The sequence below is a fragment of the Manduca sexta genome, chromosome 26 (assembly GCF_014839805.1).
Source record: "Manduca sexta isolate Smith_Timp_Sample1 chromosome 26, JHU_Msex_v1.0, whole genome shotgun sequence".
NCBI lineage: Eukaryota > Metazoa > Arthropoda > Insecta > Lepidoptera > Sphingidae > Manduca > Manduca sexta.
Window position 1 is genome coordinate 3,165,449 of NC_051140.1, and position 21,852 is coordinate 3,187,300.

The 21,852-nt window shown below is 38.0% G+C and overlaps 3 protein-coding genes across 3 annotated transcripts in view; 1 reads left to right on the forward strand and 2 right to left on the reverse strand.

Annotated features, from left to right (window-relative positions):
- The window catches only part of LOC115449315 (V-type proton ATPase subunit S1), a 5,200-nt gene extending 4,847 nt beyond the window's left edge, over positions 1-353 (reverse strand). Inside the window, 1 exon segment of the mRNA XM_037443077.1 lies at positions 1-353. Within this exon segment, the coding sequence (XP_037298974.1) occupies positions 1-238 (238 nt within the window). The 5' untranslated portion in view covers positions 239-353.
- A 693-nt stretch (positions 354-1,046) lies between these two features.
- LOC115449314 lies at positions 1,047-3,734 on the forward strand. The gene is made up of 4 exons (XM_030177086.2): positions 1,047-2,605; positions 2,698-2,859; positions 3,203-3,351; positions 3,436-3,734. Exons 1-4 carry the CDS (start codon positions 1,930-1,932, stop codon positions 3,688-3,690), a joined length of 1,242 nt encoding a protein of 413 aa, XP_030032946.1. The 5' UTR covers positions 1,047-1,929; the 3' UTR covers positions 3,691-3,734.
- Positions 3,735-7,029: 3,295 nt separating this feature from the next.
- Positions 7,030-18,093, reverse strand: LOC115449305 (heat shock 70 kDa protein cognate 5). The gene is made up of 14 exons (XM_037443199.1): positions 17,841-18,093; positions 17,576-17,631; positions 14,010-14,097; positions 13,034-13,271; positions 12,607-12,768; positions 12,194-12,284; positions 11,922-12,084; positions 11,411-11,566; positions 10,908-11,054; positions 10,310-10,550; positions 9,988-10,197; positions 9,484-9,671; positions 8,967-9,107; positions 7,030-8,503 (listed from the first exon to the last, which is right to left on the reverse strand). Exons 1-14 carry the CDS (start codon positions 17,940-17,942, stop codon positions 8,420-8,422), a joined length of 2,067 nt encoding a protein of 688 aa, XP_037299096.1. The 5' UTR covers positions 17,943-18,093; the 3' UTR covers positions 7,030-8,419.
- Positions 18,094-21,852: the final 3,759 nt, after the last annotated feature.

Sequence of the window (21,852 nt, forward strand, 5' to 3'; positions counted from 1 at the left end):
TCTCATTTTTGCGTGAAAAATCTTCGGGGGACAGCGACTCTTCGATAAATACCAGGAGGAAAGGATCATCTACCAGTTCATTTTTCAAAATACCTCTGAATTCCTGCGCTGTAGTCACAGCTAGGGGATTCGATTTAGATGAACTCTCCAGAGGATTTCCCCATAGGTAGACGGGCACTGTTGTGGCGCTTACAACACTTAAAACTAGCAAAGGGAACACTATACGGCAAAAAGCCATTTTTAAGATAACACTAACTGGACGTACGAGGACTAAAAGTTAAATTTTAGTCCATAAACTGTCATAAAAAGAAAAATGGGCGATGACGACTAACCATCGGTCATGTGAAAAATGATCATATGATTACTTTGACGCCTTGTCTATGATACGAAATGTTGCCAAATATTTTGCAAATATTACCAAAAATATCGAGAGATCTTGTGAATTTTGCCTTAAAGTAACATATAATTAATTATAAACGACAAATATTTCTTTACTTAATTATGATTATGTTTTTGAAAATAAGTATCTTTATGTGTCGTGTAGTAAAAATAATAAATATTTGATTGTTTTTCCCGAATAGTATTTAGCTAGTATTCAATTTATTTTATAGCAACATTAATGTATAATGATCAAAGTAATTTACATAGACAAAACTTTTCGATGGTGAAATAAAATGATTTTTCGACTTTTAACGCGGTTTTCAATATAAAATTTTCTCCAGACGTTTCAAAGACTGCAGCCTTAGTAACTGGGGTCTAACATTCGTGTAATCAATAATTTTCAGGGTTTTTAGATTAGGTGATTTTTCACTATTTAGATACCTCGAAGGGTGTCGGGGCGACAAAAGATTGCGAATGGCAATCAGCAGAGACCAATAAACTAAACTAATCGCCATTTACGCTATTACGAATGGTGACCTGTCGTTATTTAGGCTATTTCGAAAAGATCACTTTATTATTTCTGTTTTAGCAGAATTTGAGGTCATTCTTACATTTTAGAATACAACATATTATGTACGGAAATCACCTTTGACATCGTTCAATAAAAAACAACTTTTTTAGAGAAATGGGGGCCTTTTGGGTACGCCGACGTATCGGGTACTTGGCCACCATCCTTTTTTTAACAACACTGAACATTCCTGATTTTTACAGGCAACATCAAATTTTTTTATATTTTTTTAAATTATGTTTCCGAAGGACATGTATCCATGGCTTTGAATTTTTTTTAACAGCCTGTACACTATACACATTGCGAAGCAATATTGGACAGAAAATAGAAACCTATTGTTTTGAATGATCCTTTTAACATTTTTATGGCAAGTGGGTCATTGAATTTATTTCACCAATCCGCCGCTGCTTTTTTTTGCGGGCAAAAAACACGTTATCGCTACTATCACTCGGGGGAGTAAATAGAACGTTTATATTGGTTTCACCGGCCATACGACCCAATGTCGATACTCGGGAGTAGAGTATTATCCGAGCGACCATTGGACCCAATCCCTAAGCTCTGTATACCCCACACCGGCATACCAACCAAAACCCGCGGTGACCTTCGGCGCATACGGAACGCCCCGGGATATCTTGTTGCAATAAGATAGCTGCTTGGAACCGTCCCTGCACGGTACCGCATTGCGGGACCTAATTGAGGGGACTGAGATACCGCCACACGCTACGACACCGGGAGGCTAAACCGGCATTGCTATTACTATGTTGTAATATCCTCAAGTACTTACTGTATGATAAGTCTCAGAACAATGACAAGTATGATAAGTACAATGCAAAGAGAATGTACAATGCTTGTTCTTGTTCTGAGTACAATACCAACTTTTCAATTTTATTTTAAAAATAATGTGAATGTCATTATTCAACGAAAAATACATTTGAAGAAAATAAAATTTAATAAAAAATTAGGCATATTTTAAGTAAAACATGCAGCTATATAATAAAGTAATATTCTTGCTATTCTTTCAAACTATAGCTGGAGAAAACGATATCGTGCCCACTTTTCTACTGGACTATGAAGAAGTAATGAAACACCTTACAGTAAATCCCAATCCATTTAACAAAATTAGCTCCGGTGCATTTGTGAACATCATTCATGATGCGATAAAGCGCAGCGAGGCCGTCGTCATATTTGTAGAAGACACATTTTGTTTCGAGGATTTATCCGTCAAAGATAAGTTGGGCACGCCATATTACTATCTTCGCCGAGGTTTACTAGACAAGAAAGTTAAATATTTTCCATCCGTAATTAGCCCTTACGACACGTTAAAGCAAGTTCTTCAGCCGCAGCAGCTGAACTTGTTCTATTTGAGTCCAGGCACGAAGTTGCATCTCACGGAAAGATTTAAGTATCTTTATATATATTTCAAAGATGGTATGAACGAAACTCGTGCGCAGGCGTTGCGACGTCACGATGCTTTTATTCGGGAAGTGTACTTCACAGTGAGGCAACTGAAGCCAGGTCCTATTGTTGCGTTTTATACAGGGAAGATAAACCCAGTGGTAGTAGAAAGGCCGCGGTTTGTGCCGATCAGGCCGAGCCCACTGCCGCGGGACGACGAAGTCATGGTTGCTTCGGAAGGTGCACTCTTTAGATTCTCCGGTACGTTAATATTTATAATAATGCTAACCACAACAATGATAATAGTGGAATCGTACAAACCTAAGCAAACAAAGTTTTGATCTTTGTTACAGGAGTGTTCGCCACTACACCTACTCGCCGCGCGAACTTAAACCAGATGCCGATGATCGCCGAGGAGTCGTGGACTCCATCGAAACTGTCCACTAAAATGGATTATACGGATTTTGAACTGCAATTTAACTTTAACTTGGAGAAAGCCGAAGGATGGCTTCTGGGTAACAACATTAATATCAAGTCTGCCAGTTTGATTCCAGAGACTACGTACTTCGGGATAAGTTTAGAATATGGCAGCTTTATAAATTTCCCTAGTTTCCTTACATAGTTCATAGCTGAGAAACTATAAATATTACCTATATCTAAGTTAATGGGCGATAAGCAGCTGATATGTTGAAAAGCCAATTCAGTGACCGTTAAAATTGTGCTCGAGTTAAATTGTATCCTGTAGCAATGGTATATCAAACAATTTCTACCTACTCAGTTATATTTTAAACCACATTTGATATATTCCAATGCGATTGTAGGCTTACGCTAAGTAGTGTTGTGCGTTGTGTGATGCAGAGAGCGTGGCGCTGGTGGAGGGCGGCGAGGAGGTGGGGCGCACGGAGGTGGCGGCGGGCGCGCCGTGGGACTGGTCGTACGTGTGCGGCGAGCCGCTCACCGTGCTCAACCAGCGCGACGGCAGCTCCGTCACTATCTCGCAGTACCAGGTTACACGGCCAAACGAATTACCTGTTGGGTGCTCTGTATCTCAAACATGAGTACATAGAAGTTTCTTATACTCTCGCTTACAGCTCCAGCCGTTCCGCTACCCGCCGATCAGCCGTAACGGCAGCGACAACGCCGGCGGCAACGATACTAGTATGTGTTTTGGCGCGACCGTCAACTGCGGCCCTTACTTCAACACGCGCATCCTGTCGGGGTTGATGGTGGTGTTCCTGTTCTTGATGATCCTAGCATATGGCATCGCGACGCTCTTTGACTGCGGTGTCAACGACAAGCAGGACGATCCGCACGGAAAGCCACTATTCACTGACGTGCCCTCATAGGATATCTTGTTTATAATTTTAATTAAATTTCCTTGTTTTGCTAACGTGTGGTTTCAAAATAATTACATATATAAGTGAACGATATTTTTATATTTTTGTTCCTTTAAAATACAAAGTTTTTAAGCCAATAGTAGCTACTCGCAACTCGAGTCTTGTCATGAGAAAAAATATGAAGTAAGTACAAACTCGCCGTATTAAATAATTGTAACCTTTAGTTCGAACTATGCATTGCTCGCGACTTTGCGCTTAAACATGGAAAAGACAATGATCCTATAGACCTATTCAAATTTTCCGACCGCGGTTATGGCCGTTTGTACAAGCTTTTATTTAACGTGCAATGTTTGTATGTTAGGTATGCATGCATACATGTTCGGGCCGAATGTTGCAACTCAATTTTAAAACAGTTATCCTCAACTAGTTGAGATGAAAATTTGCATACACGATTAGTTTAGATGATAATGCATGGTCCAAGTGGTGGTAAATACATAACTGCGGGCGGCCCAAAATGGCGGATTACTTATTTTTCCGAACTCCTATATGGGTATCAACCAATGACTAAATATAAAGAGGACAGGCCTCAAAAGTTAGCTATATGAATAAGTTATATTTATGTTAGGGAAATCGACGCAGAATTGTCAATATATATGTCTATCTCTTTTACTCAAAGCTTATTTGGAACGCAACAAAAAAGACAAAAATAATTGCTTTCTTCGCATATGGCACTATTTCGTTTACTTCAACACACTGGGACCGCCTTGCGGCAGAAACGCCATTTTATGCTGGCCAGTCGGCAAGTACATGTAGTGTCAGACGATGTAAACAAATCTTCATAAATATTGAATTTAAAGTAATATAATCATATTCTCAATTGTTCAGTGTGTTTATTAGTGTATTTGTTAAGTTTCGAAAATGACTCAGTGTTGTGTGAAAGGATGCAAATCGAATTCACGCAAGAAAGACCCCGAAATATATTTTCATAGGTTAGTAACTGTTTTTACCGAAAATTAGCAAATATCTTTGTATAATTACTTTTTTGGATGTGTTTTTATCAATTAAAATGATATGTGGATCTGGTTTGTTAAGCTTTGGACCCTTTTAGGCGTGATTTATACACATTAAAATCATTATGTTTGTTTACACACGAGCTTAGGGATGGGTGGGTGGATTTGTTTAGAAATTATTGATATCGATATTTTAACAGACGCCCGTTTATCAGTTACGGTTTTTGTCTTTGAAAGAATGTTAGAGCACACATCAATATTGTATTATTCAGAAGGACAAACTAAGTGAAATTAGAATATTTTTTAAGATAACCAAAAAATTTAAAAACCAAGGCAAAATGAATTGAGAATATTGAGCGACGTGATTGGAATCCTACACCAAATACATATTTCTTTACATTTTGAGAAGATATGCATAAACCACACGTTTAAATTTCGTCATATTAAATTTTAAAGGCCGAAATATCCATGATTATTAATTATTTTTACATTTTTCTTTCAACTGCGAGAACTAATCACTAACTAGACGTGAATTTAAATTCTTTACTTGCCAATACTTGTTTAGTTACCCAGATTAAAGCCGAAACAAAATGTATGAAAATGGACCTTGAGCTACCACCTTAACGCGAGTAAAGATAACTGTTTTCCAACAATATTCGCGATAAGTAAAATAGTAATGATTATTATACTTCACCTAATAAGTAGTAATATTACTTTAATATATTGCTATGAATAAAATTAGAATTGTTACATAAAAGAATAGATAAACATAAAAGAAACAACATAAAGATGAAATGTAAGATATATTTTTACAATTGGCGGTCTTATGTTTCGAGCAACCTTGCATGCACGGAAATAGATACATAATCATATTGTTGTTATTGCAAATAATTATTATAATTGATTATCTTAACCACCATTTTTACGGTCATTGATTTTAGTTTGCTGAACCATAGTTATGTTTCTCGATCAAAGAGCATAATAATAAAATAAAATAAAACCAACCAAATAATTGCTGGCTACGCTATCTTATTCCATTTATCATGTATTAAATAAATATCTTAATCTGTAACTTAAATTTTTAGCAAGGAATAGTGCAACATACAAATATAGATCAAACACAACTGGATGTTTGTCACAACAGGTACTGCTTTGTTTAACAATTGTTACTTATAAATCAGTTTCAGTTTGTTTGTTTACATTATGATTTGTTATATTTATATTATGGTAGTTCCTAACCCCTTTCGTATTTGATCTTTTTGGGGCTTGTTTGTCTCTCTTAATTCTTCGATGTCGATACAAAATTTTCGGTACTAGCATATCACTATTGTAAGGGGCGGAGTCGGCACCATTTTGTTCATGAAATGTGCCGCATGTCACGTGACCATATTACCCATCCTCTATACTTCTTTTATCATTGGTATCAACTTAAAGGATTTGCTGGAAAATATGAACAAACTGACATTTGCGTTCAACTCTTCAAGGAGATGGTGTACTATTGCTCGGCTAAACGGTAAGAATTAGTGGGGTCGTGTCTTAACTAATATCAACCAATACCCTAGGAAAAAATGGAAAGCACGATGGCCGCCATAGGAATTTTAAAGTCATAAAGTTATGGATAGTTTGGTGGTGCTCAAACAATTGTTTTAGGCACCCACAAGGGTTAATTTATGGCAATAAAAAAAATCAAGATGCGGATCCAAGCTGGTGCCCAAAATCTTTGTTGGTCCAATCGGTCTAAAATGTTGACATTTTGGGGTTTCATAGTCGTGGATTACGATTTTAGGAAATTATTGTTTGGGTCAAATCTTGCAAATGGATTAAAATTAAATAGAATTATATTAGTTAAAAAACGTTTTTAAACACATTAATCCTATAGAGCATTGAATACGCCTGTTGGAATCAGATATGCACACACTTGCATTGAATCACTATGGCGCGTTCTAACGCCTTGTGTACGGTGGTAGTTATGCAGGCTGATATTAAATACATCCTACCACCAGCGATGTATAAATACAGTGTTTAAATACGCTGCCAGGCTCAAACCGAGTCTTACTGCATTGCTGCTTTATGCCACCTCAAAACGTCGTACCATGTATTACCACAAACAATCATAATAAATATAAGTCCCGTCACAAAGTACAACACATACCGTTATGTGTATTGTGTAAGAATGTAGCGCTCATGTGTGATCTGATTAACACGGCTGGCGTTTGCCGCCAAACTGTTTGATGTGCGTATTCAGCAGTCCATTCAAGGCACCGGGTGAGATAAAACTTTTAGCGTCACTGAAAGGATATCGGTGTATAAAACGGGTTTGTTTTAAATAAAACTTGAATAAATTTGGAAATAATATATTCACTATTCTAACAAACATACATACAATAAGCCGCGGCGACGCCCGCGCCCACGTTTACACAACACTCACGCACGCTCAGTCACATACATACATACACACACAGACACAATATTATATTATAAAAACAATTTCACTACACTGAAGACGGAGCCGAGGCACGCTGCAAAACTCGGCGGAATAACTACTTGCTAACCACATCACGATAGCAACTAACGATGGCACCGCAGAAGCGACGCACACTTCCTCAACCTCACATTCCTGTGAGAATTTATATTGATGATAGATCACTATCATTTATAACAATTATTTTACAACTTATTTGAAAATCAAACATTACGTCATTCTTTCCTAGTGGCGCGTATTAAGATGTCTGTCCACTAGAGTGGGGCGGAGCAGGCGAGGAATCTTGACCAAGACGACTGCATAAAATACTCGATATTTGTTTCAATGGAATACTATTGGTTTGATATTTACAGACTATGCTTTTACCTCGATGGACAGACATCTTTAGCACCGTGTTGTTGCCTAAATGCACTGTAAAGCTAACTCGTTGATATAAATCAAAATTTTAAAGATGTTCATTCTACATTGATAATTTAATATATTGTACATATTTGAATTTAATCTAATTACCAGCCATATACAGTACTCACGAACAAGTCCAAAACACACCGGTAGTGTTACGTATGAACGTGTCGTCTGCATACAGCGTCTGTACCCAATACTACTTTCACCAATTTACTTGTGACAAATCTTTGTTCAATACATAATATGCTTGCCTTATTTGAATTTTTGGTGTAATATTGCAAAAGTAGGACTACTATGCAGGCCGATAGGTAATACCAGTAAAGTATTATAAATAACAAATATTGAAAGTGCAGACAGGGAACATCACACTCACACAGGTGTCGGACGGACGCACGGCGCCGCCTCGGTAACAGCCAATACCAACTAAACAACAACTAGCGACTAGCGCGCGTCTCCGATCTGTAAAACAGGCAAGGACGCGCGCGAACGCTCTCTTTGTTACGAATAAACGTGGAATATACACATCGCCGGGGCTCGAATCAATACAAGAGAATACATAAAATTAATAAAAGTGTCAAAACAAATTGTGTGCACCTACTGTCATTAAACTGTATGATGTTTGGTTCAGACAAGAAAGGGACCAATAAAATCTGTACAGAATTATTTGACTAAGCGGGATGGTGCAATTCTCTGTTTGATTTGTGATGATTGGAAATGTTTCTGGCTTATGTGATAAGAATGGAGATGTTGTTTGAATACAGATGGCGACTCGGTATGTGTTCCCAGCCGCGGCGGCATGGCTTCCGCCGTACTGTGCGGCGATGATGATGCGGTGCACTCTTTAGTTCTTCTCTTCCTTCTTCTCGCCCTGTTCCGTTGACTGCTGCTCTTGTTGTTGCTGGCCGCCTTCGCGCTCCGCCGCCATCTGGTACAAAATTATAGTTAATATTATAATATTACTATTATTGAGCGGCTTTTGGATTTGTTAACATAATAACCACTTCTAGATAAATAGGGTCATTAATCAGATATAACATGTCACAAAATTACAGTTTAGTCCAAGGTTAAGGGTGGTTAGTGAAAAATTATGTCGGAATCTATAATCGTCCGGCGCGTCAAGATTCATCCGCGTCGGATGATAACTAGTCTCCCTTGGTATAGCACAGCTGCTTGACCACTGCAAGGATAGGCGTCGTACAATGGCTCAAATGTGTGCAAGCTATAACATTCTTGTCATAATCAATTCTAAATAATTTCGGTGTTAGTATCAATAGTGGTAAGTCATTCATTGTGTTCTCCAGAGATGTAGATGTCTGATGGATGTCTGTGGAGTTGTAACTATTGTGTGAAAACCTTTGTCAGTTATATATTTTCCGCATTCAACCTACCTTCTTGTAGGCCTGCTCGAAGAGCTTCAGACTGGCCTGTTGCAGTTGCTGGGTGGCGGTCCGGATCTCCTCGGGGTCGGCGCTGTCCTTGCGCGCGAGCAACTCGCGCAGCTTCGCGATCTCCTCGCGCAACTTGTCGCACTGCACCAAACCAATTATGCCATGATTCAACGAATTAAAAGTAAATTTACATGAAGCGCATCCTGCTTCACTAACTTTATTAGGTTTATGTCAATAGTTTCCAAAATATACACCATTTTGGCAAAAGCACTTGTTATGCTAAGTTCCTATTATTATAGTAGCAAAGGAACAGCTGAGCATGGATTGATTGGAAGGTTAACAATAATAAAGTAGCGATCACGATGGTCTCCCTGCGCGTGGGGCACGACGCTCTCGCATCCACGCAGGCTGGCCTCTTCGATAGAACGCAATCGTTTTACTCAACACAATTATTACGAGATTGTGATTACGAGATACAAAGTTGTATATTATTATGCAATTTGAATGCTGTACGCACCTCGTCTTGCGGCAGCTGGCTCTTGTACTCGTCCATCTTGGTCTCGGTATCGTGCAGCACGCCCTCGGCCTGGTTGGCGACCTCGACGCGCTCGCGCCTCTGCTTGTCGGTTGCCGCAAACTGTTCTGCCGCCTTCACCATGTTCTCGATCTCGTCCTTGGACAAACCGCCTGACGACTGGATCACGACTACAAACACACATGTTTAATTAGTGTTGGGTGAACATGAACATTTAGTGACAAACACGCCGCAATGGCATATTCTGACGTGTCATGTTCTAGACTAGGCACATGTATGTACGTTAAGTATGTAGGTTATTTTAATTTATATTTAATTGCATCGTGGGTTGTTGCAGTTCCGATCGTCCCCCCGCGCGAGTAACGCGGCGGGTCGCGCGGGACAGCTGTTTACTGTAGCACCCAGCTTTGCCAACCGTGTCACCGAGACGACAGCGGCTTAGATTGGATGCGGTACCTAATATTCACGTTGACAACGAGTACTCACTCTGTTGTTCCTTGCCGGTGCCTTTGTCCCTGGCGGACACGTGCACGATGCCGTTGGCGTCGATGTCGAAGGTGACCTCAATCTGCGGCACACCGCGCGGCGCCGGAGGGATGCCCACTAGTGAGAATTGTCCCAGCAGCTTGTTGTCGGAAGCCATCTCTCGCTCACCCTGGTGTACTTTGATTTCAACTTGTGTCTGTCCGTCAGCCGCTGTGTACAGAACACAAAACTTTTAACAAACATTCTTAAATCTTATATATAAATATAAATGTTGCATTATTAACCACCATTTATATAATAGAAGCAGAATGTGGCAAGTGACCTGTGGAGAAGACCTGGCTCTTCTTGGTGGGTATGGTAGTGTTCCTGGTGATGAGCTTGGTGAAGACGCCGCCGAGCGTTTCGATACCGAGCGAGAGCGGCGTCACGTCGAGCAGCAGGATGTCGGTCACGTCGCCGGCAAGCACGCCGCCCTGTACCGCCGCGCCCACCGCCACCGCCTCGTCGGGGTTCACCGCGCGGGACGGCGCACGACCGAAGATCTCTTGCACTGTTTGTTGCACCTAACAAAATTGTTCAACTTTACTATTAACTAACTCAACACTAACATATATAATCATAAGTTTAATGTTTCCATTCATGATAATTTTAAAAAGCATGTCTGTGGATTATAACCCGGACGCGCAGAGGACGCCGACCGGGGAATATGCCCACAGTATGATTATGTGGCACCTGTCCCAAGGACCGCCTAGGCAGACATGTGCGCCTGACATCGGCTTGTGCTGAAGGTGCGAGGGTGTTATTCTTACATTCGCATAATTAAACATTGTTTTATGCAAATCCTAAATGGAGCAGAGAGGGCCTCTATAGCTGTTACGACACTGTCATACGCGTTTATTTTTTCCTCGTGTTTAGCTTACCTTAGGCATACGCGTCATGCCACCGACGAGCAGCACCTCACCGATGTCAGAGCGCTGCGTCTCCGCGTCCTGCAGGGCGCGTTGGCAGGGCGCCACCGTGCGTTTGATCAGGTCACCTACCAGCGACTCCAGCTTCGACCGCGTCATCTGACAACCGAATCACTTTTGATATTCATACTGCACGAAAAGTCGCTATTACCAATGAATCATCAGTCAGCATCAAATGTTACCCTAAAGAATCATGCTTAGTTGGCACGGCGTATGTCACAGGATCTGTTGACCCGTCACTGTATGAAAGTAGTGACGGGGGGTTTTAGCCCGTAGTTTCTATAGCACCGGCATGCCGCGTACAAACACGTGTTTGCACATGATCCATGCTAGTGCTTGTAAGAAATCATTATAAAAGTATTCCCTAAATAATTTGAATTGGCTCCTTAAGAATTTTTAATCCTGCATTAAGAATAATAGTAGAGTATATCCCAAGAAATAAATTAATCTACTACCTTAAGGTTCATGTGTTTGGGTCCAGATGCATCCATAGTGAGGTATGGCAAGTTAATGTCTGTCTGTAGTGATCCAGAAAGTTCGATCTTGGCCTTTTCAGCGGCTTCCTTTAATCGCTGCATGGCCATCGCGTCTTTGCGGATGTCAAGGCCTTGCTGTATAACAAATGAAAATATATTGAAACTAAAAATAACCTTTACAACATTTCAACAATACTAAAAACCACCGCACCATTATAGACTAAGGGATGTTTAGTCATAATATAATAAAATGTATCGCGGTTTCTAGGAAAGCCTAGGGCAGGTGAGCCCCGACTAGCTGGTGCCGCGAGTCGCTCTCGCACCGCTGCAAAAGTGAACCGCGTACTGACGCGGGCACTGATCGGCGATGCTACAATCAACTACACCTAATAAGGCGAATATCTATCTGTATTCTTATAGAAATATTATGTAGAAATAACATAATTCATACTCATTACTGAAACATTTACTAAATAACAAAAACACGTACGTCTCTCTTGAACTCGTCGACGAGGAAGTTGACGATGACGTTGTCGAAGTCCTCCCCACCGAGCAGCGTGTCGCCGTTAGTAGACTTCACCTCGAACACGCCTTTCTGGATCTCCAGAACCGATATGTCGAAGGTGCCGCCTCCCAAGTCGTATACCGCAATACTGTACGCAGATAATAAACAATCATAACACACAGTATACACCTGCTGCATGTCCATGCGGTAGTACTTGATACAGTTTGTAATTGTTTTATTCAGGGACTATAACTTACATTTTGTCGTCAGTCTTGTCCATGCCGTAAGCGAGCGCCGCCGCGGTCGGTTCGTTGATCACACGCAACACGTTGAGACCCGAAATCTGACCTGTTACGAATGTAATAATTGCATAAATTATAGTAGGAATATTGACTGTAAATTATATAATACATAGTGCTTGTAATGAATTTTATCATACTTCTTAATTGCAGTTTAAATAAAACTGCAACAATTATGAGGTATACATAGCCAAATTATAATATATTGGAAAGTGAAATTTTCTGATTTGGTAACATTAAATAATGTTAAAAATACAACTTTATATTATTTATCCAAGGAAACTTTTAAATATGGCTTTAATGTTAGTATTATTTACTGTTTCAATTTAGTATGTGTAGAATGCAAATGTAGCAATAATAGCGGTAGGTACCGGCGTCCTTGGTGGCCTGTCGCTGCGAGTCGTTGAAGTAGGCGGGCACGGTGATGACGGCGTTCTTCACCGACGTGTTCAGGTACGCCTCCGCTGTCTCCTTCATCTTCATCAGCACGAACGCGCCGATCTGACTCGGCGAGTACACCTTGCCGTCGCTGCCTGCAACCACACCATGTTCATAACATGGCACTTCAACTGAAGTTATAGGTAACAGGAAATAGCAATTCACAAAATGTATAATGAAATGTATCGCGGTTTCTAGGAAAGCCAAGAGCAGGAGTACTCTGACTAGCTGGTGCCGCGAGTCGCTCTCGCACCGCTGCAAAAGTGAACCGCGTACTGACGCGGACACTGATCGGCGATGCTACATTAAAAAGAAATATATTAGGAAGCAAAATATTGAAGATTTTCCGCAGTATCATACCTTGCACCCAGGCGTCACCATTCGAAGCCCTGACCACTTTGTACGAGAGATTCTTCATGTCCTTCTGCACCTCCGGGTCGTCGAACCTGCGGCCTATGAGCCGCTTGGTCGCGTAGAACGTGTTGCCGCTGTTGGTGACGGCCTGCCGCTTGGCCGGCATGCCGACCAGCCGCTCGCCCTCCTTAGAGAACGCCACGTGCGAGGGCGTCGTGCGAGATCCTTCGCTGTTTTCAACCACCTAAACAATAAAACCACAATACTGATTATAATTTCCATTAATATATACTTTTTATTTCCTAACTAAATAAATCCGATCATCAGTACTTGTTGAGTTTGTGTCACTAAAAATAAATACAATTTTAGAATATAACAGTTGCTATCTTTCTGAATTACCTGTATATGGGCTATTATGTTACTGAATAAAAAGCAGAATTATGTATACAAAATATTTATTGTTATTATAGGGCATAGGTTTAAGGAAAGCAATCTAGAAGATCTAGCTACAATGTCTATGAATGTCTGTATCCAGTATGTGCAGTGAATAGCGGTGGATCTGGCAGTTTCAGATAAATGTTTCATTGCCATATAAGGCGTCATGGTTGTATTGTGTCCAACAAGGCCTTCATACGATCGCTTATCGCCATGAGTCGAGGTAAAACATATCTATTGTAATCACAAAGCACACATTTTTATACTTATAGTATTTAGATATGACATTGATTGTTAACGAGAACTTCACTGTGTAAACACAAGGCTGCCAGTCATGCCACCGTCCGACGTCGTGATCTCAAAACTTAAAGCCAGGTGCATTTAACATTTTACTTTGTAGATATCGAATCAATCACAAATCTGTCATATCTATGTAAAAACTCGCCATCGTTGCCTAATATTTCACCAGCCGTGACGCAATATGAACGTAAATTAAGTTTCGAATTTGTACCGTAATTTGTGGAGTTCAATGACTAAAATGCTTTACCTTAGGCGTTTTGCCTTCCATGACGGCAACGCAAGAGTTGGTGGTACCAAGATCGATACCGATGACTGCACCGCGCACGCCTTCGGATCTGCAACCATTGCAAACTATTGAATACGTCCCGAAATAGTAAGGAATTCAGGAGAGACAAGGATGTTACTAGACGTACGACTAGTGCGACGACGGCACGCCGAAATATTAAGCCCGTGTTACAGAAGATTAGGCTATAGTCATAAAGAGCATAATCCAAATTCCGTATAATTAAGTGTTTTACGAAAAGTTCAGGATATAAAACAATAACTGAAATAAAAAAAAATACATTTTCTATATAAATTGGGATATAATAGGCCAAACAAAAAGTAAATCGAAATTATTGCAATAATATAATTCTATTTTAATTTCAGAAATAAAAGGTCACGCAAGCGGAGCCGCGAGCATAAGTTAGTTAAATATAAAACTATAAAATATAGGCGTCTGTACCTATATACCAATAAATTAGCATGCCGTAAAAACTGAAACCATGTAATCCTTACAATGATTCTTGCAAATAGATATGTTTAAATAATACACATGAAAAGGGTGAATGTCAAACAGGTAACAGATACGAGTTTGCAGGCTGTCCGTGCGAAAGAGACAAACATATTGGCCCCACTCTTTCTTTTTAATGTCTCATTCTCGAATCTACTTGACCTTTTACAATAGGGAATTCTATAAGAAAAGTATGTTGTGTTTTTATTATCGACAATACTTTGAACATTCGAACATCATGCAGGAGGTGTTCCTAATAAATGTTCCCCTTTCCATCAATTGAACCAATTAACTATTAATCATGGAACAAATACAAGCATTTCCATAGCGATGAAATATACCAATACTACGATAAGAAAACTAGACATTGTATAAAACAAAACAATGTTGTCCCATTTATAATTTCAACATACAATACATTGAAACCTGCTTGTGACAATAATGTTGCACTTACGCAAAAGTCACGTGTACATAGGTTGGTACGGTGACTGCTCAAAAGTGCCTTGCATGCACTGGTGTGTAAAAATATCCAAGATCCATAGTTCATTCTTCTTTAGAAAATAGTTTTAATAATGGAAATATTTTAGATATAAATTATACTGTTTACATAGTTTGTTAAATGGAATTCCAAAATGAGTGGCGACTCATGGTTATTGTTACTAACAATTTTTTATTATGTGTCTTGGATTTTTTATTATAATCTCTGATGCATTTTTACGGGCAAACAGACAGTCTACTAAAAATTACTATTCTACTATCCACAGACATAACATTAAACATGTTTGATATTCAGGGTTCAAGTCTAAGAGCTGATAGTAATTTTGAGGATGTTTGGCAATGGTAAACATTATTAAAATTTGTTTCTAGATATACCTGAATATGATAATGCAGACCTGGATGAAGAGTTATAGGGTATGGAACCCCGCACCCAAGTCCACATTATCATATTCAGGTGTAACTAGATAAACATTTGAATAATGTGTTACATTGCCTTAAAAACCTTCCCGAAAATGTTGTATCAGCTCTCTATTTGCTACGAAATTAGATTTAACTACTGACAGTATTGAATTTGCAGTTATTCATAAGTAGACTGTTCACCCTTTATATTAACAAAATAGAGGAGATTTGTCACAGCACATCTATAATAATATATAAACCTGAATAGTCTGTTTGTTCGTCATCTGAGAAGTTCTCTATATGAATGTCGAAGATGTGTTAAGTCTACCAATCCGCACTAGGCCAGCGTGGTGGACTAAGGCCTTATCCCTCTCAATAGTAGAGGAGGCCCGTGCCCAGCAGTGGGCATCATTAATAAACAAAAAAAAATGCATCAACACCAAATACATGCAAGGCTACATATTTAATCATTGCAAATTAAATTCACATTTAAAATTACTACATAAATGTATATACAGGCATGTTGTCTTAAAATTGAAGACAGGCAATTTTTCTTTTCTTATTATAACAGGATATTAGCATCTATGTTTTTCTAGTCATTGTGCTGCCTTTTTATCTAGCATAAGTAACAGAATAAAATATTCCATAATTTGAATTGATTTGATTTCTATGGACATGAATAAAGCTAATAAAGAGTAAACCATTTATTGCACCTCCGCTTCTTCAGGGATGATAAAAGAAAATGTTGTATATGAAAACCGAATTCTGTTTTGACAAAAGTATGATGAAATGTATCGCGGTTTCTAGGAAAGCCGAGAGCAGGAGTACTCTGACTAGCTGGTGCCGCGAGTCGCTCTCGCACCGCTGCAAAAGTGAACCGCGTACTGACGCGGACACTGATCGGCGATGCTACATTGTGGAGCAAACATGAGGAATTTTCATAGAAAATTTAAATATAACTAGAATTATTGTTTCTTTATTAACAGATATTTCATCTACTTCAAAGGTTGTTGCCAAGATGTCTTTCTACAATGGTTGATGTTAAAACAGAAAAAATTTATGGGAATGACATACCCTATGAATAAAACCTATGCTCAGATATATCATTCTCATACATAATGTTTGTATTAACAATTGTAGAAAGGCATCTTGCCTCTGCCCCGAGTGGCTCAAATGTCATAGTCCATTCTTTTGGTATATTTAGTACAGTAATATGGTCAAATATTTAGTATGTACTATATGCAAATATAAAATTTAATATTTAAAATTGCATCACAGCCCATCTTATACGTAAAATAATAATATGCAAGTTTGATTCTGAATGCGAAGTCCAAACTACAACATTCAATTTTTATTTTAATACTTAAATAAGTTATATGCAGAAGTATTTATCAGTCTATTGAGATTGTCATATTTATTGGATTAGGAACAGTATCCATACAACTGATAGTATGTGTTTTAGTTGTCATGGTAACTAAGAAACAAATATTTGATTGTCTATAGATAAAGGACATGATGCAATACCCTACATGATTATAAAAGGACTCTATCAGCACAAGTGGCTAACAAATCGTGCCAATATAGTACTTATCTTATGCCTAATACAAATGTCACACTTAACAAATAATATGTGAATTGTAATTTGAAACTCTAATATAATAAAAAGAGAGCTAGGCAGTTGTATATAATTAAGAAAAATTGGGAACAAACTTCTAAGGACATAATACTTATTTACTATTGAAAAAAGTAAGATTGCCATCAGTATAAATATTCTCATTTTATTTAGTTGCCCCATGTTCTTTTACCCTAACTCTAGAACTTATGTTATCCCTTTTGTCTCTGAAAATCATTCTTTTCACACAACTTATGTCTATCTAGTATTTTAATGGCGATAAAACTACTAAGGTTCAATACAATAATGATTTTGGGTAATCTAGGCCATTATGTAAAACTTATTAAAAGTAGACAGCATTAAGTGGAAACAATTTAGTAAGAAACATGCAGTCTAGCCCTTACGATTAAAAGATATTATTATATATACAAGTTCGTATATTCTAAAACTTTAATTGCATGCAAAGGTCACCAATGCTACAAGTTAGGTTATGACGAAATGTGAAGTAAGAATAATTAGAAACATAACTTACTTATTTCTGTGTTGTAGGCCATGTCGCTGATATATTGGTACTGTAGGGGCTGCAGTCTGTAAAATACGCGTATGAATTGATTAAATAGCAAGAACACTACAATTCTTATGTGTCCATGTGCAACGCGTGCCGGTAAATTTAGGCGCGTATAAAGGCAGCAATTGCACGCATAAGGTGTGAAAAATAATTACAACCACATTACTGACACATTTACTTGATATGACAATTGATTTTCATTCGTTTTCACGTGAAAATGGATACTTACGTTTTTAAGAATTGACGAAAAATTCCTTTGTGTGTACAAGTCTGATGATAATCCAGAACACTCCAACGCCTTTCGGCCTATTACCCGCGTCGCGGTCAACATTTTTATTGTGTGAATAAGACAGCTATTTAATTTATTTTCTTATTTTATTTCACCAGAAACAGAACATGTGGGTGACGCAACTTCACGAAAGAACGATTTTAACTTTTTTTTCCTGCGCACCTCGAATTTTCTTGCCAGACTAAAAATGTATAGAACGAGTTATGGAATGTTCTAGTTTTTATTGTGACGTTTTCAATGGGAAAGATTTAGACAAGTAAGGGAAAGAAAGAGAAACACTGAAAAGCGTATGGACTTCTTACGTAAACCTAATATTAGTATTATCGGGAATTATTAATTATTATTATTTTTCTCAGGGGTTTGTATTTAAAATTAAATATATTTCTTGCATTAAATCACATTTGGTTGTAAATATGTAACAGCGCAATAAAGTATACATAATATTGCGATTATGATCATGTTTGTATCAAACTAAGAAAATATAGCAGTCGAACTGTGGAGATGATCATTTTTAGGAAAATTTAACGACTCATCTCTTATACGTTTGTGGTGTGCGAACATTTTTTACAATTAATATACAACTTAAAACATACAATTTAAAATTACTATACATGTATTGTGAATTTGTTGAAGGTGTATATTGTAGGTAAATTCGTATAACATCGAACGTTACGCTTTGCGGAATATTCATACACAAGGCATATTAATATAAACGTAGATAATGCATACAGACGATGAGACCATCGTAACGTTTCTGGTCTATCTTTATTTACATTGAAAACTTTTGAAAAAGCTTAACGTAGGTAGTGTTAGACATTATGTTTGACCTCTGTAGTTTAGCCTTTAATGTAACAGGGCAAAGAGGCGTATTTGTTGATGAAATATTGTTTTTATCACAGATTTTATAAGGTACTCTTTGAGATATAAGTATACGTTGGTGGACCGCGTCCACTTGGCGAGTTAGGGCGGGCAGGAGCAGTGTGCATTTTTGCATGCCGCGTATACTGTCTTTATTGAGGCGGGCTACATCGACGGATTTTAACTTACAGCTATGGATATCACTCCTTTAAGCCGTTTTTTCACAATTTCAAAATATGAAAAGATGAGCAAATTTCCGTGATAAAAAGAAGTCTAAGTATATATTAATCTCGGACAAGGTCTATCTGTGTGGTACATTTTATTCAAATCCATTCAGCTGTTTCTGCATTTACTTCTAACAAACATCTTAATATTTCAATATTTTCTCAAACTTGCGCATTTATAATAAGTATTAGTAAGAATATGCCTCGGTAAACATAATAAGGCTTTCTGGCACTGACTATAATTTAAACTCGCGGAGCAAGTTCGTTTGCGATCAAACCAATTTGAAATTTTGTTCGTAGCTCGTCTGGACTTTCACGTGTCACTGGCAGCGCTGCTAGTCGCCAGCTGCATTTTTTTTTACAATAAATGAGTATGTTGTACACGTGATTAGGTACAAACGAAGTACCCAAAAACAATTTCGCAGAGCAGAAAAAAACAAGCGGATAATAAAATAAAACAAAATTCTTTATAACAACATTTTCATAAATTATTAGTTTGCTTCCACTTAGTCAGAAAACACGCTAACATATTATTATCGTCTCATAAACGGCAAAAGATTATAACCGCCAATTTCATTTCATGCCAAATTTTATAAGATATACTAGCTTTTGCCCGCGGCTCCGCCCGCGTTATAAAGTTTTTCGGGCTAAAGTTTTCCGTTATAAAAGTCACGCTATATACTTTCCCGGGAGCCTATGTTCTTCCCAGGGTCTCAAACTATCTCCATACCAAATTTTATCCTAATACGTTGGGTAGTTTTTGAGTTTAACACGTTCGGGCAGACCGATGCAGCGGGGGACTTTGTTTTATGATATATTTTTGTAGAACTTTTTAAGAGGAACAATCCCGTCATACATTATTGTTGCATAACTTTTACCGTTTACGCAGCGCACGCAACAGAAGCTCTCAAAACTAATAAATTGTCCCCGTTTTTGCATCATGTCTCATTACTGCTCCGCTCTTATTGGTCATAGCGTGACGATATATATACATATATAGCACTCCAGGAACAAAGGGCTATCCAACACAAAAATATTTTTTCAGTTCGAACCGGTAGTTCCTGAGATTAGCGATTACTGCTCCGCTCCTATTGGGCATAGCGTGATGATATATATAACCTATAGCATTCCAGGAACAAAGGGCTATCCAACACAAAAATAATTATTCAGTTCAAACTCCTAGTTTCTGAGATTAGCCATTACTGCTCTGCTCTTATTGGTCATAGTGTGATGATATATAGCCTATAGCACTTCACGAACAAAGGGCTATCCAATACAAAATGAATTTTTTAGTTCGAACCGGTAGTTCCTGAGATTAGCCATTACTGCTCTGCTCCTATTGGGTATAGCGTGATGATATATAGCCTATAGCACTCCACGAACAAAAAGCTATCCAACGCAAAAAGATTTTTTCAATTTGGACCGGTAGTTCCTGAGATTAGGCATTACTGCTCCGCTCCTATTGGGTATAGCGTGATGATATATAGCCTATAGCACTCCACGAACAAAGGGCTATCCAACGCAAAAAGAATTTTTCAGTTTGGACCGGTAGTTCCTGAGATTAGCGCGTTCAAACAAACAAACAAACAAACTCTTCAGCTTTATATAATAGTATACATTATGACATCGAAAACAGGCACCTTCTTTTTGTTGTTATTATTATGTTAATTGCTTATCAGAGATGCTTACGTGTTTAAAAGTAACGGTTAATAAACGCGTATATCTATACTATTACTCTAAAAATATTCAAAATAGTATTTTAAATTAAAGACCCCAGCCACACCTCTCTGCCTGACGGAACGTGATAAACTCAATAACTTCCCAACCGATTTATATGAAATATTGGTATGCAGATAGTTTGAGACGCTGGGAAGAAAACAGGCTTCCGGGAAAATATATAGTGTGACTTTTATAATTGAAACATTTAGCCCGGAAAAACTTTATCACATGGGCGGACCCGCGGGTAAAAGCTAGTATTACATAAATCAAAGAAGTAAATTACCTAGAACACGTAGGTCTATGTTGTTACTCTTTTGTTGGTTTTTGTGACTGAAATTTCCTTACTTCGTATATCGATAAAAAAAAACAGTCGCTCCCTTGATGTTCGTTATACAGTTTACATTGCAATATATAAAATATATCTGTTTCAAAGAGATAATGCTACAAATTATTTGTGCCGAGAAATGTTATTATTTATTTGTTTCGTTCAATTCCTAATTATCGAAGAACAATGAATACGTTATACTATTTCGCTTGAATACATACGACAAATATTTAAATGACGAAATAATTAATGGTAATAAAATTTTAGTTAAGCCATTACTTCCTAAAACACTGTCAATAAGTACTTACTTATTTTTACCATATTTATAGTACCTGCGGAGTTTAAGCAAACTTTTCGTTTGCAGTAGCTCTAACATAAAGTTAATAAAAAAACCGTCACCTGTAAAATTTTTCGGCGTGTACCCTCTTTCGCCGTTTAATGGTCTATATTGCTAAGCCAATATTATAGTGACAAAAACGTTCTAACGTGATATTTATCATTGCACAAGATAGATTGTACCTAAATCAGAATCGGATGAGTGATAAGTAGTTACATTAATAATCCCACATACCCATTACCCAAACTTACAAACTTTGTCTTACCATACCAAATAATACCTATGGATCTAGATTAAGTACTAACAAAATCACACAAAATTGAATCTAATTTTAATACTAGGTACTTAAATATTATTATTGCACAAACATTTTAAATATTGAGAAACAGCAATAATTACCTAGGGTTAACCTACGTACTAAACTACGACAATTTTGGACGGAATACTATTACTTTGCTTTCTGGAACCAACACCATCGCAAATATGAGC

Excerpts from the sequence above, each read along its gene's own strand:
- LOC115449305 (XM_037443199.1), bottom strand. The coding sequence starts at position 17,942 with ATGTTGACCGCGACGCGGGTAATAGGCCGAAAGGCGTTGGAGTGTTCT. Across the intron at positions 14,098-17,575 it reads GGCCTACAACACAGAAATAA|ATCCGAAGGCGTGCGCGGTG; the intron begins GTAAGTTATGTT and ends CAATGGTTGCAG. Across the intron at positions 11,567-11,921 it reads TCGACGAGTTCAAGAGAGAC|CAAGGCCTTGACATCCGCAA; the intron begins GTACGTGTTTTT and ends TTTGTTATACAG.
- LOC115449314 (XM_030177086.2), top strand. The coding sequence starts at position 1,930 with ATGCAGCTATATAATAAAGTAATATTCTTGCTATTCTTTCAAACTATA. Across the intron at positions 2,860-3,202 it reads AGCCGAAGGATGGCTTCTGG|AGAGCGTGGCGCTGGTGGAG; the intron begins GTAACAACATTA and ends TGTGTGATGCAG. Across the intron at positions 3,352-3,435 it reads TCACTATCTCGCAGTACCAG|CTCCAGCCGTTCCGCTACCC; the intron begins GTTACACGGCCA and ends TCTCGCTTACAG.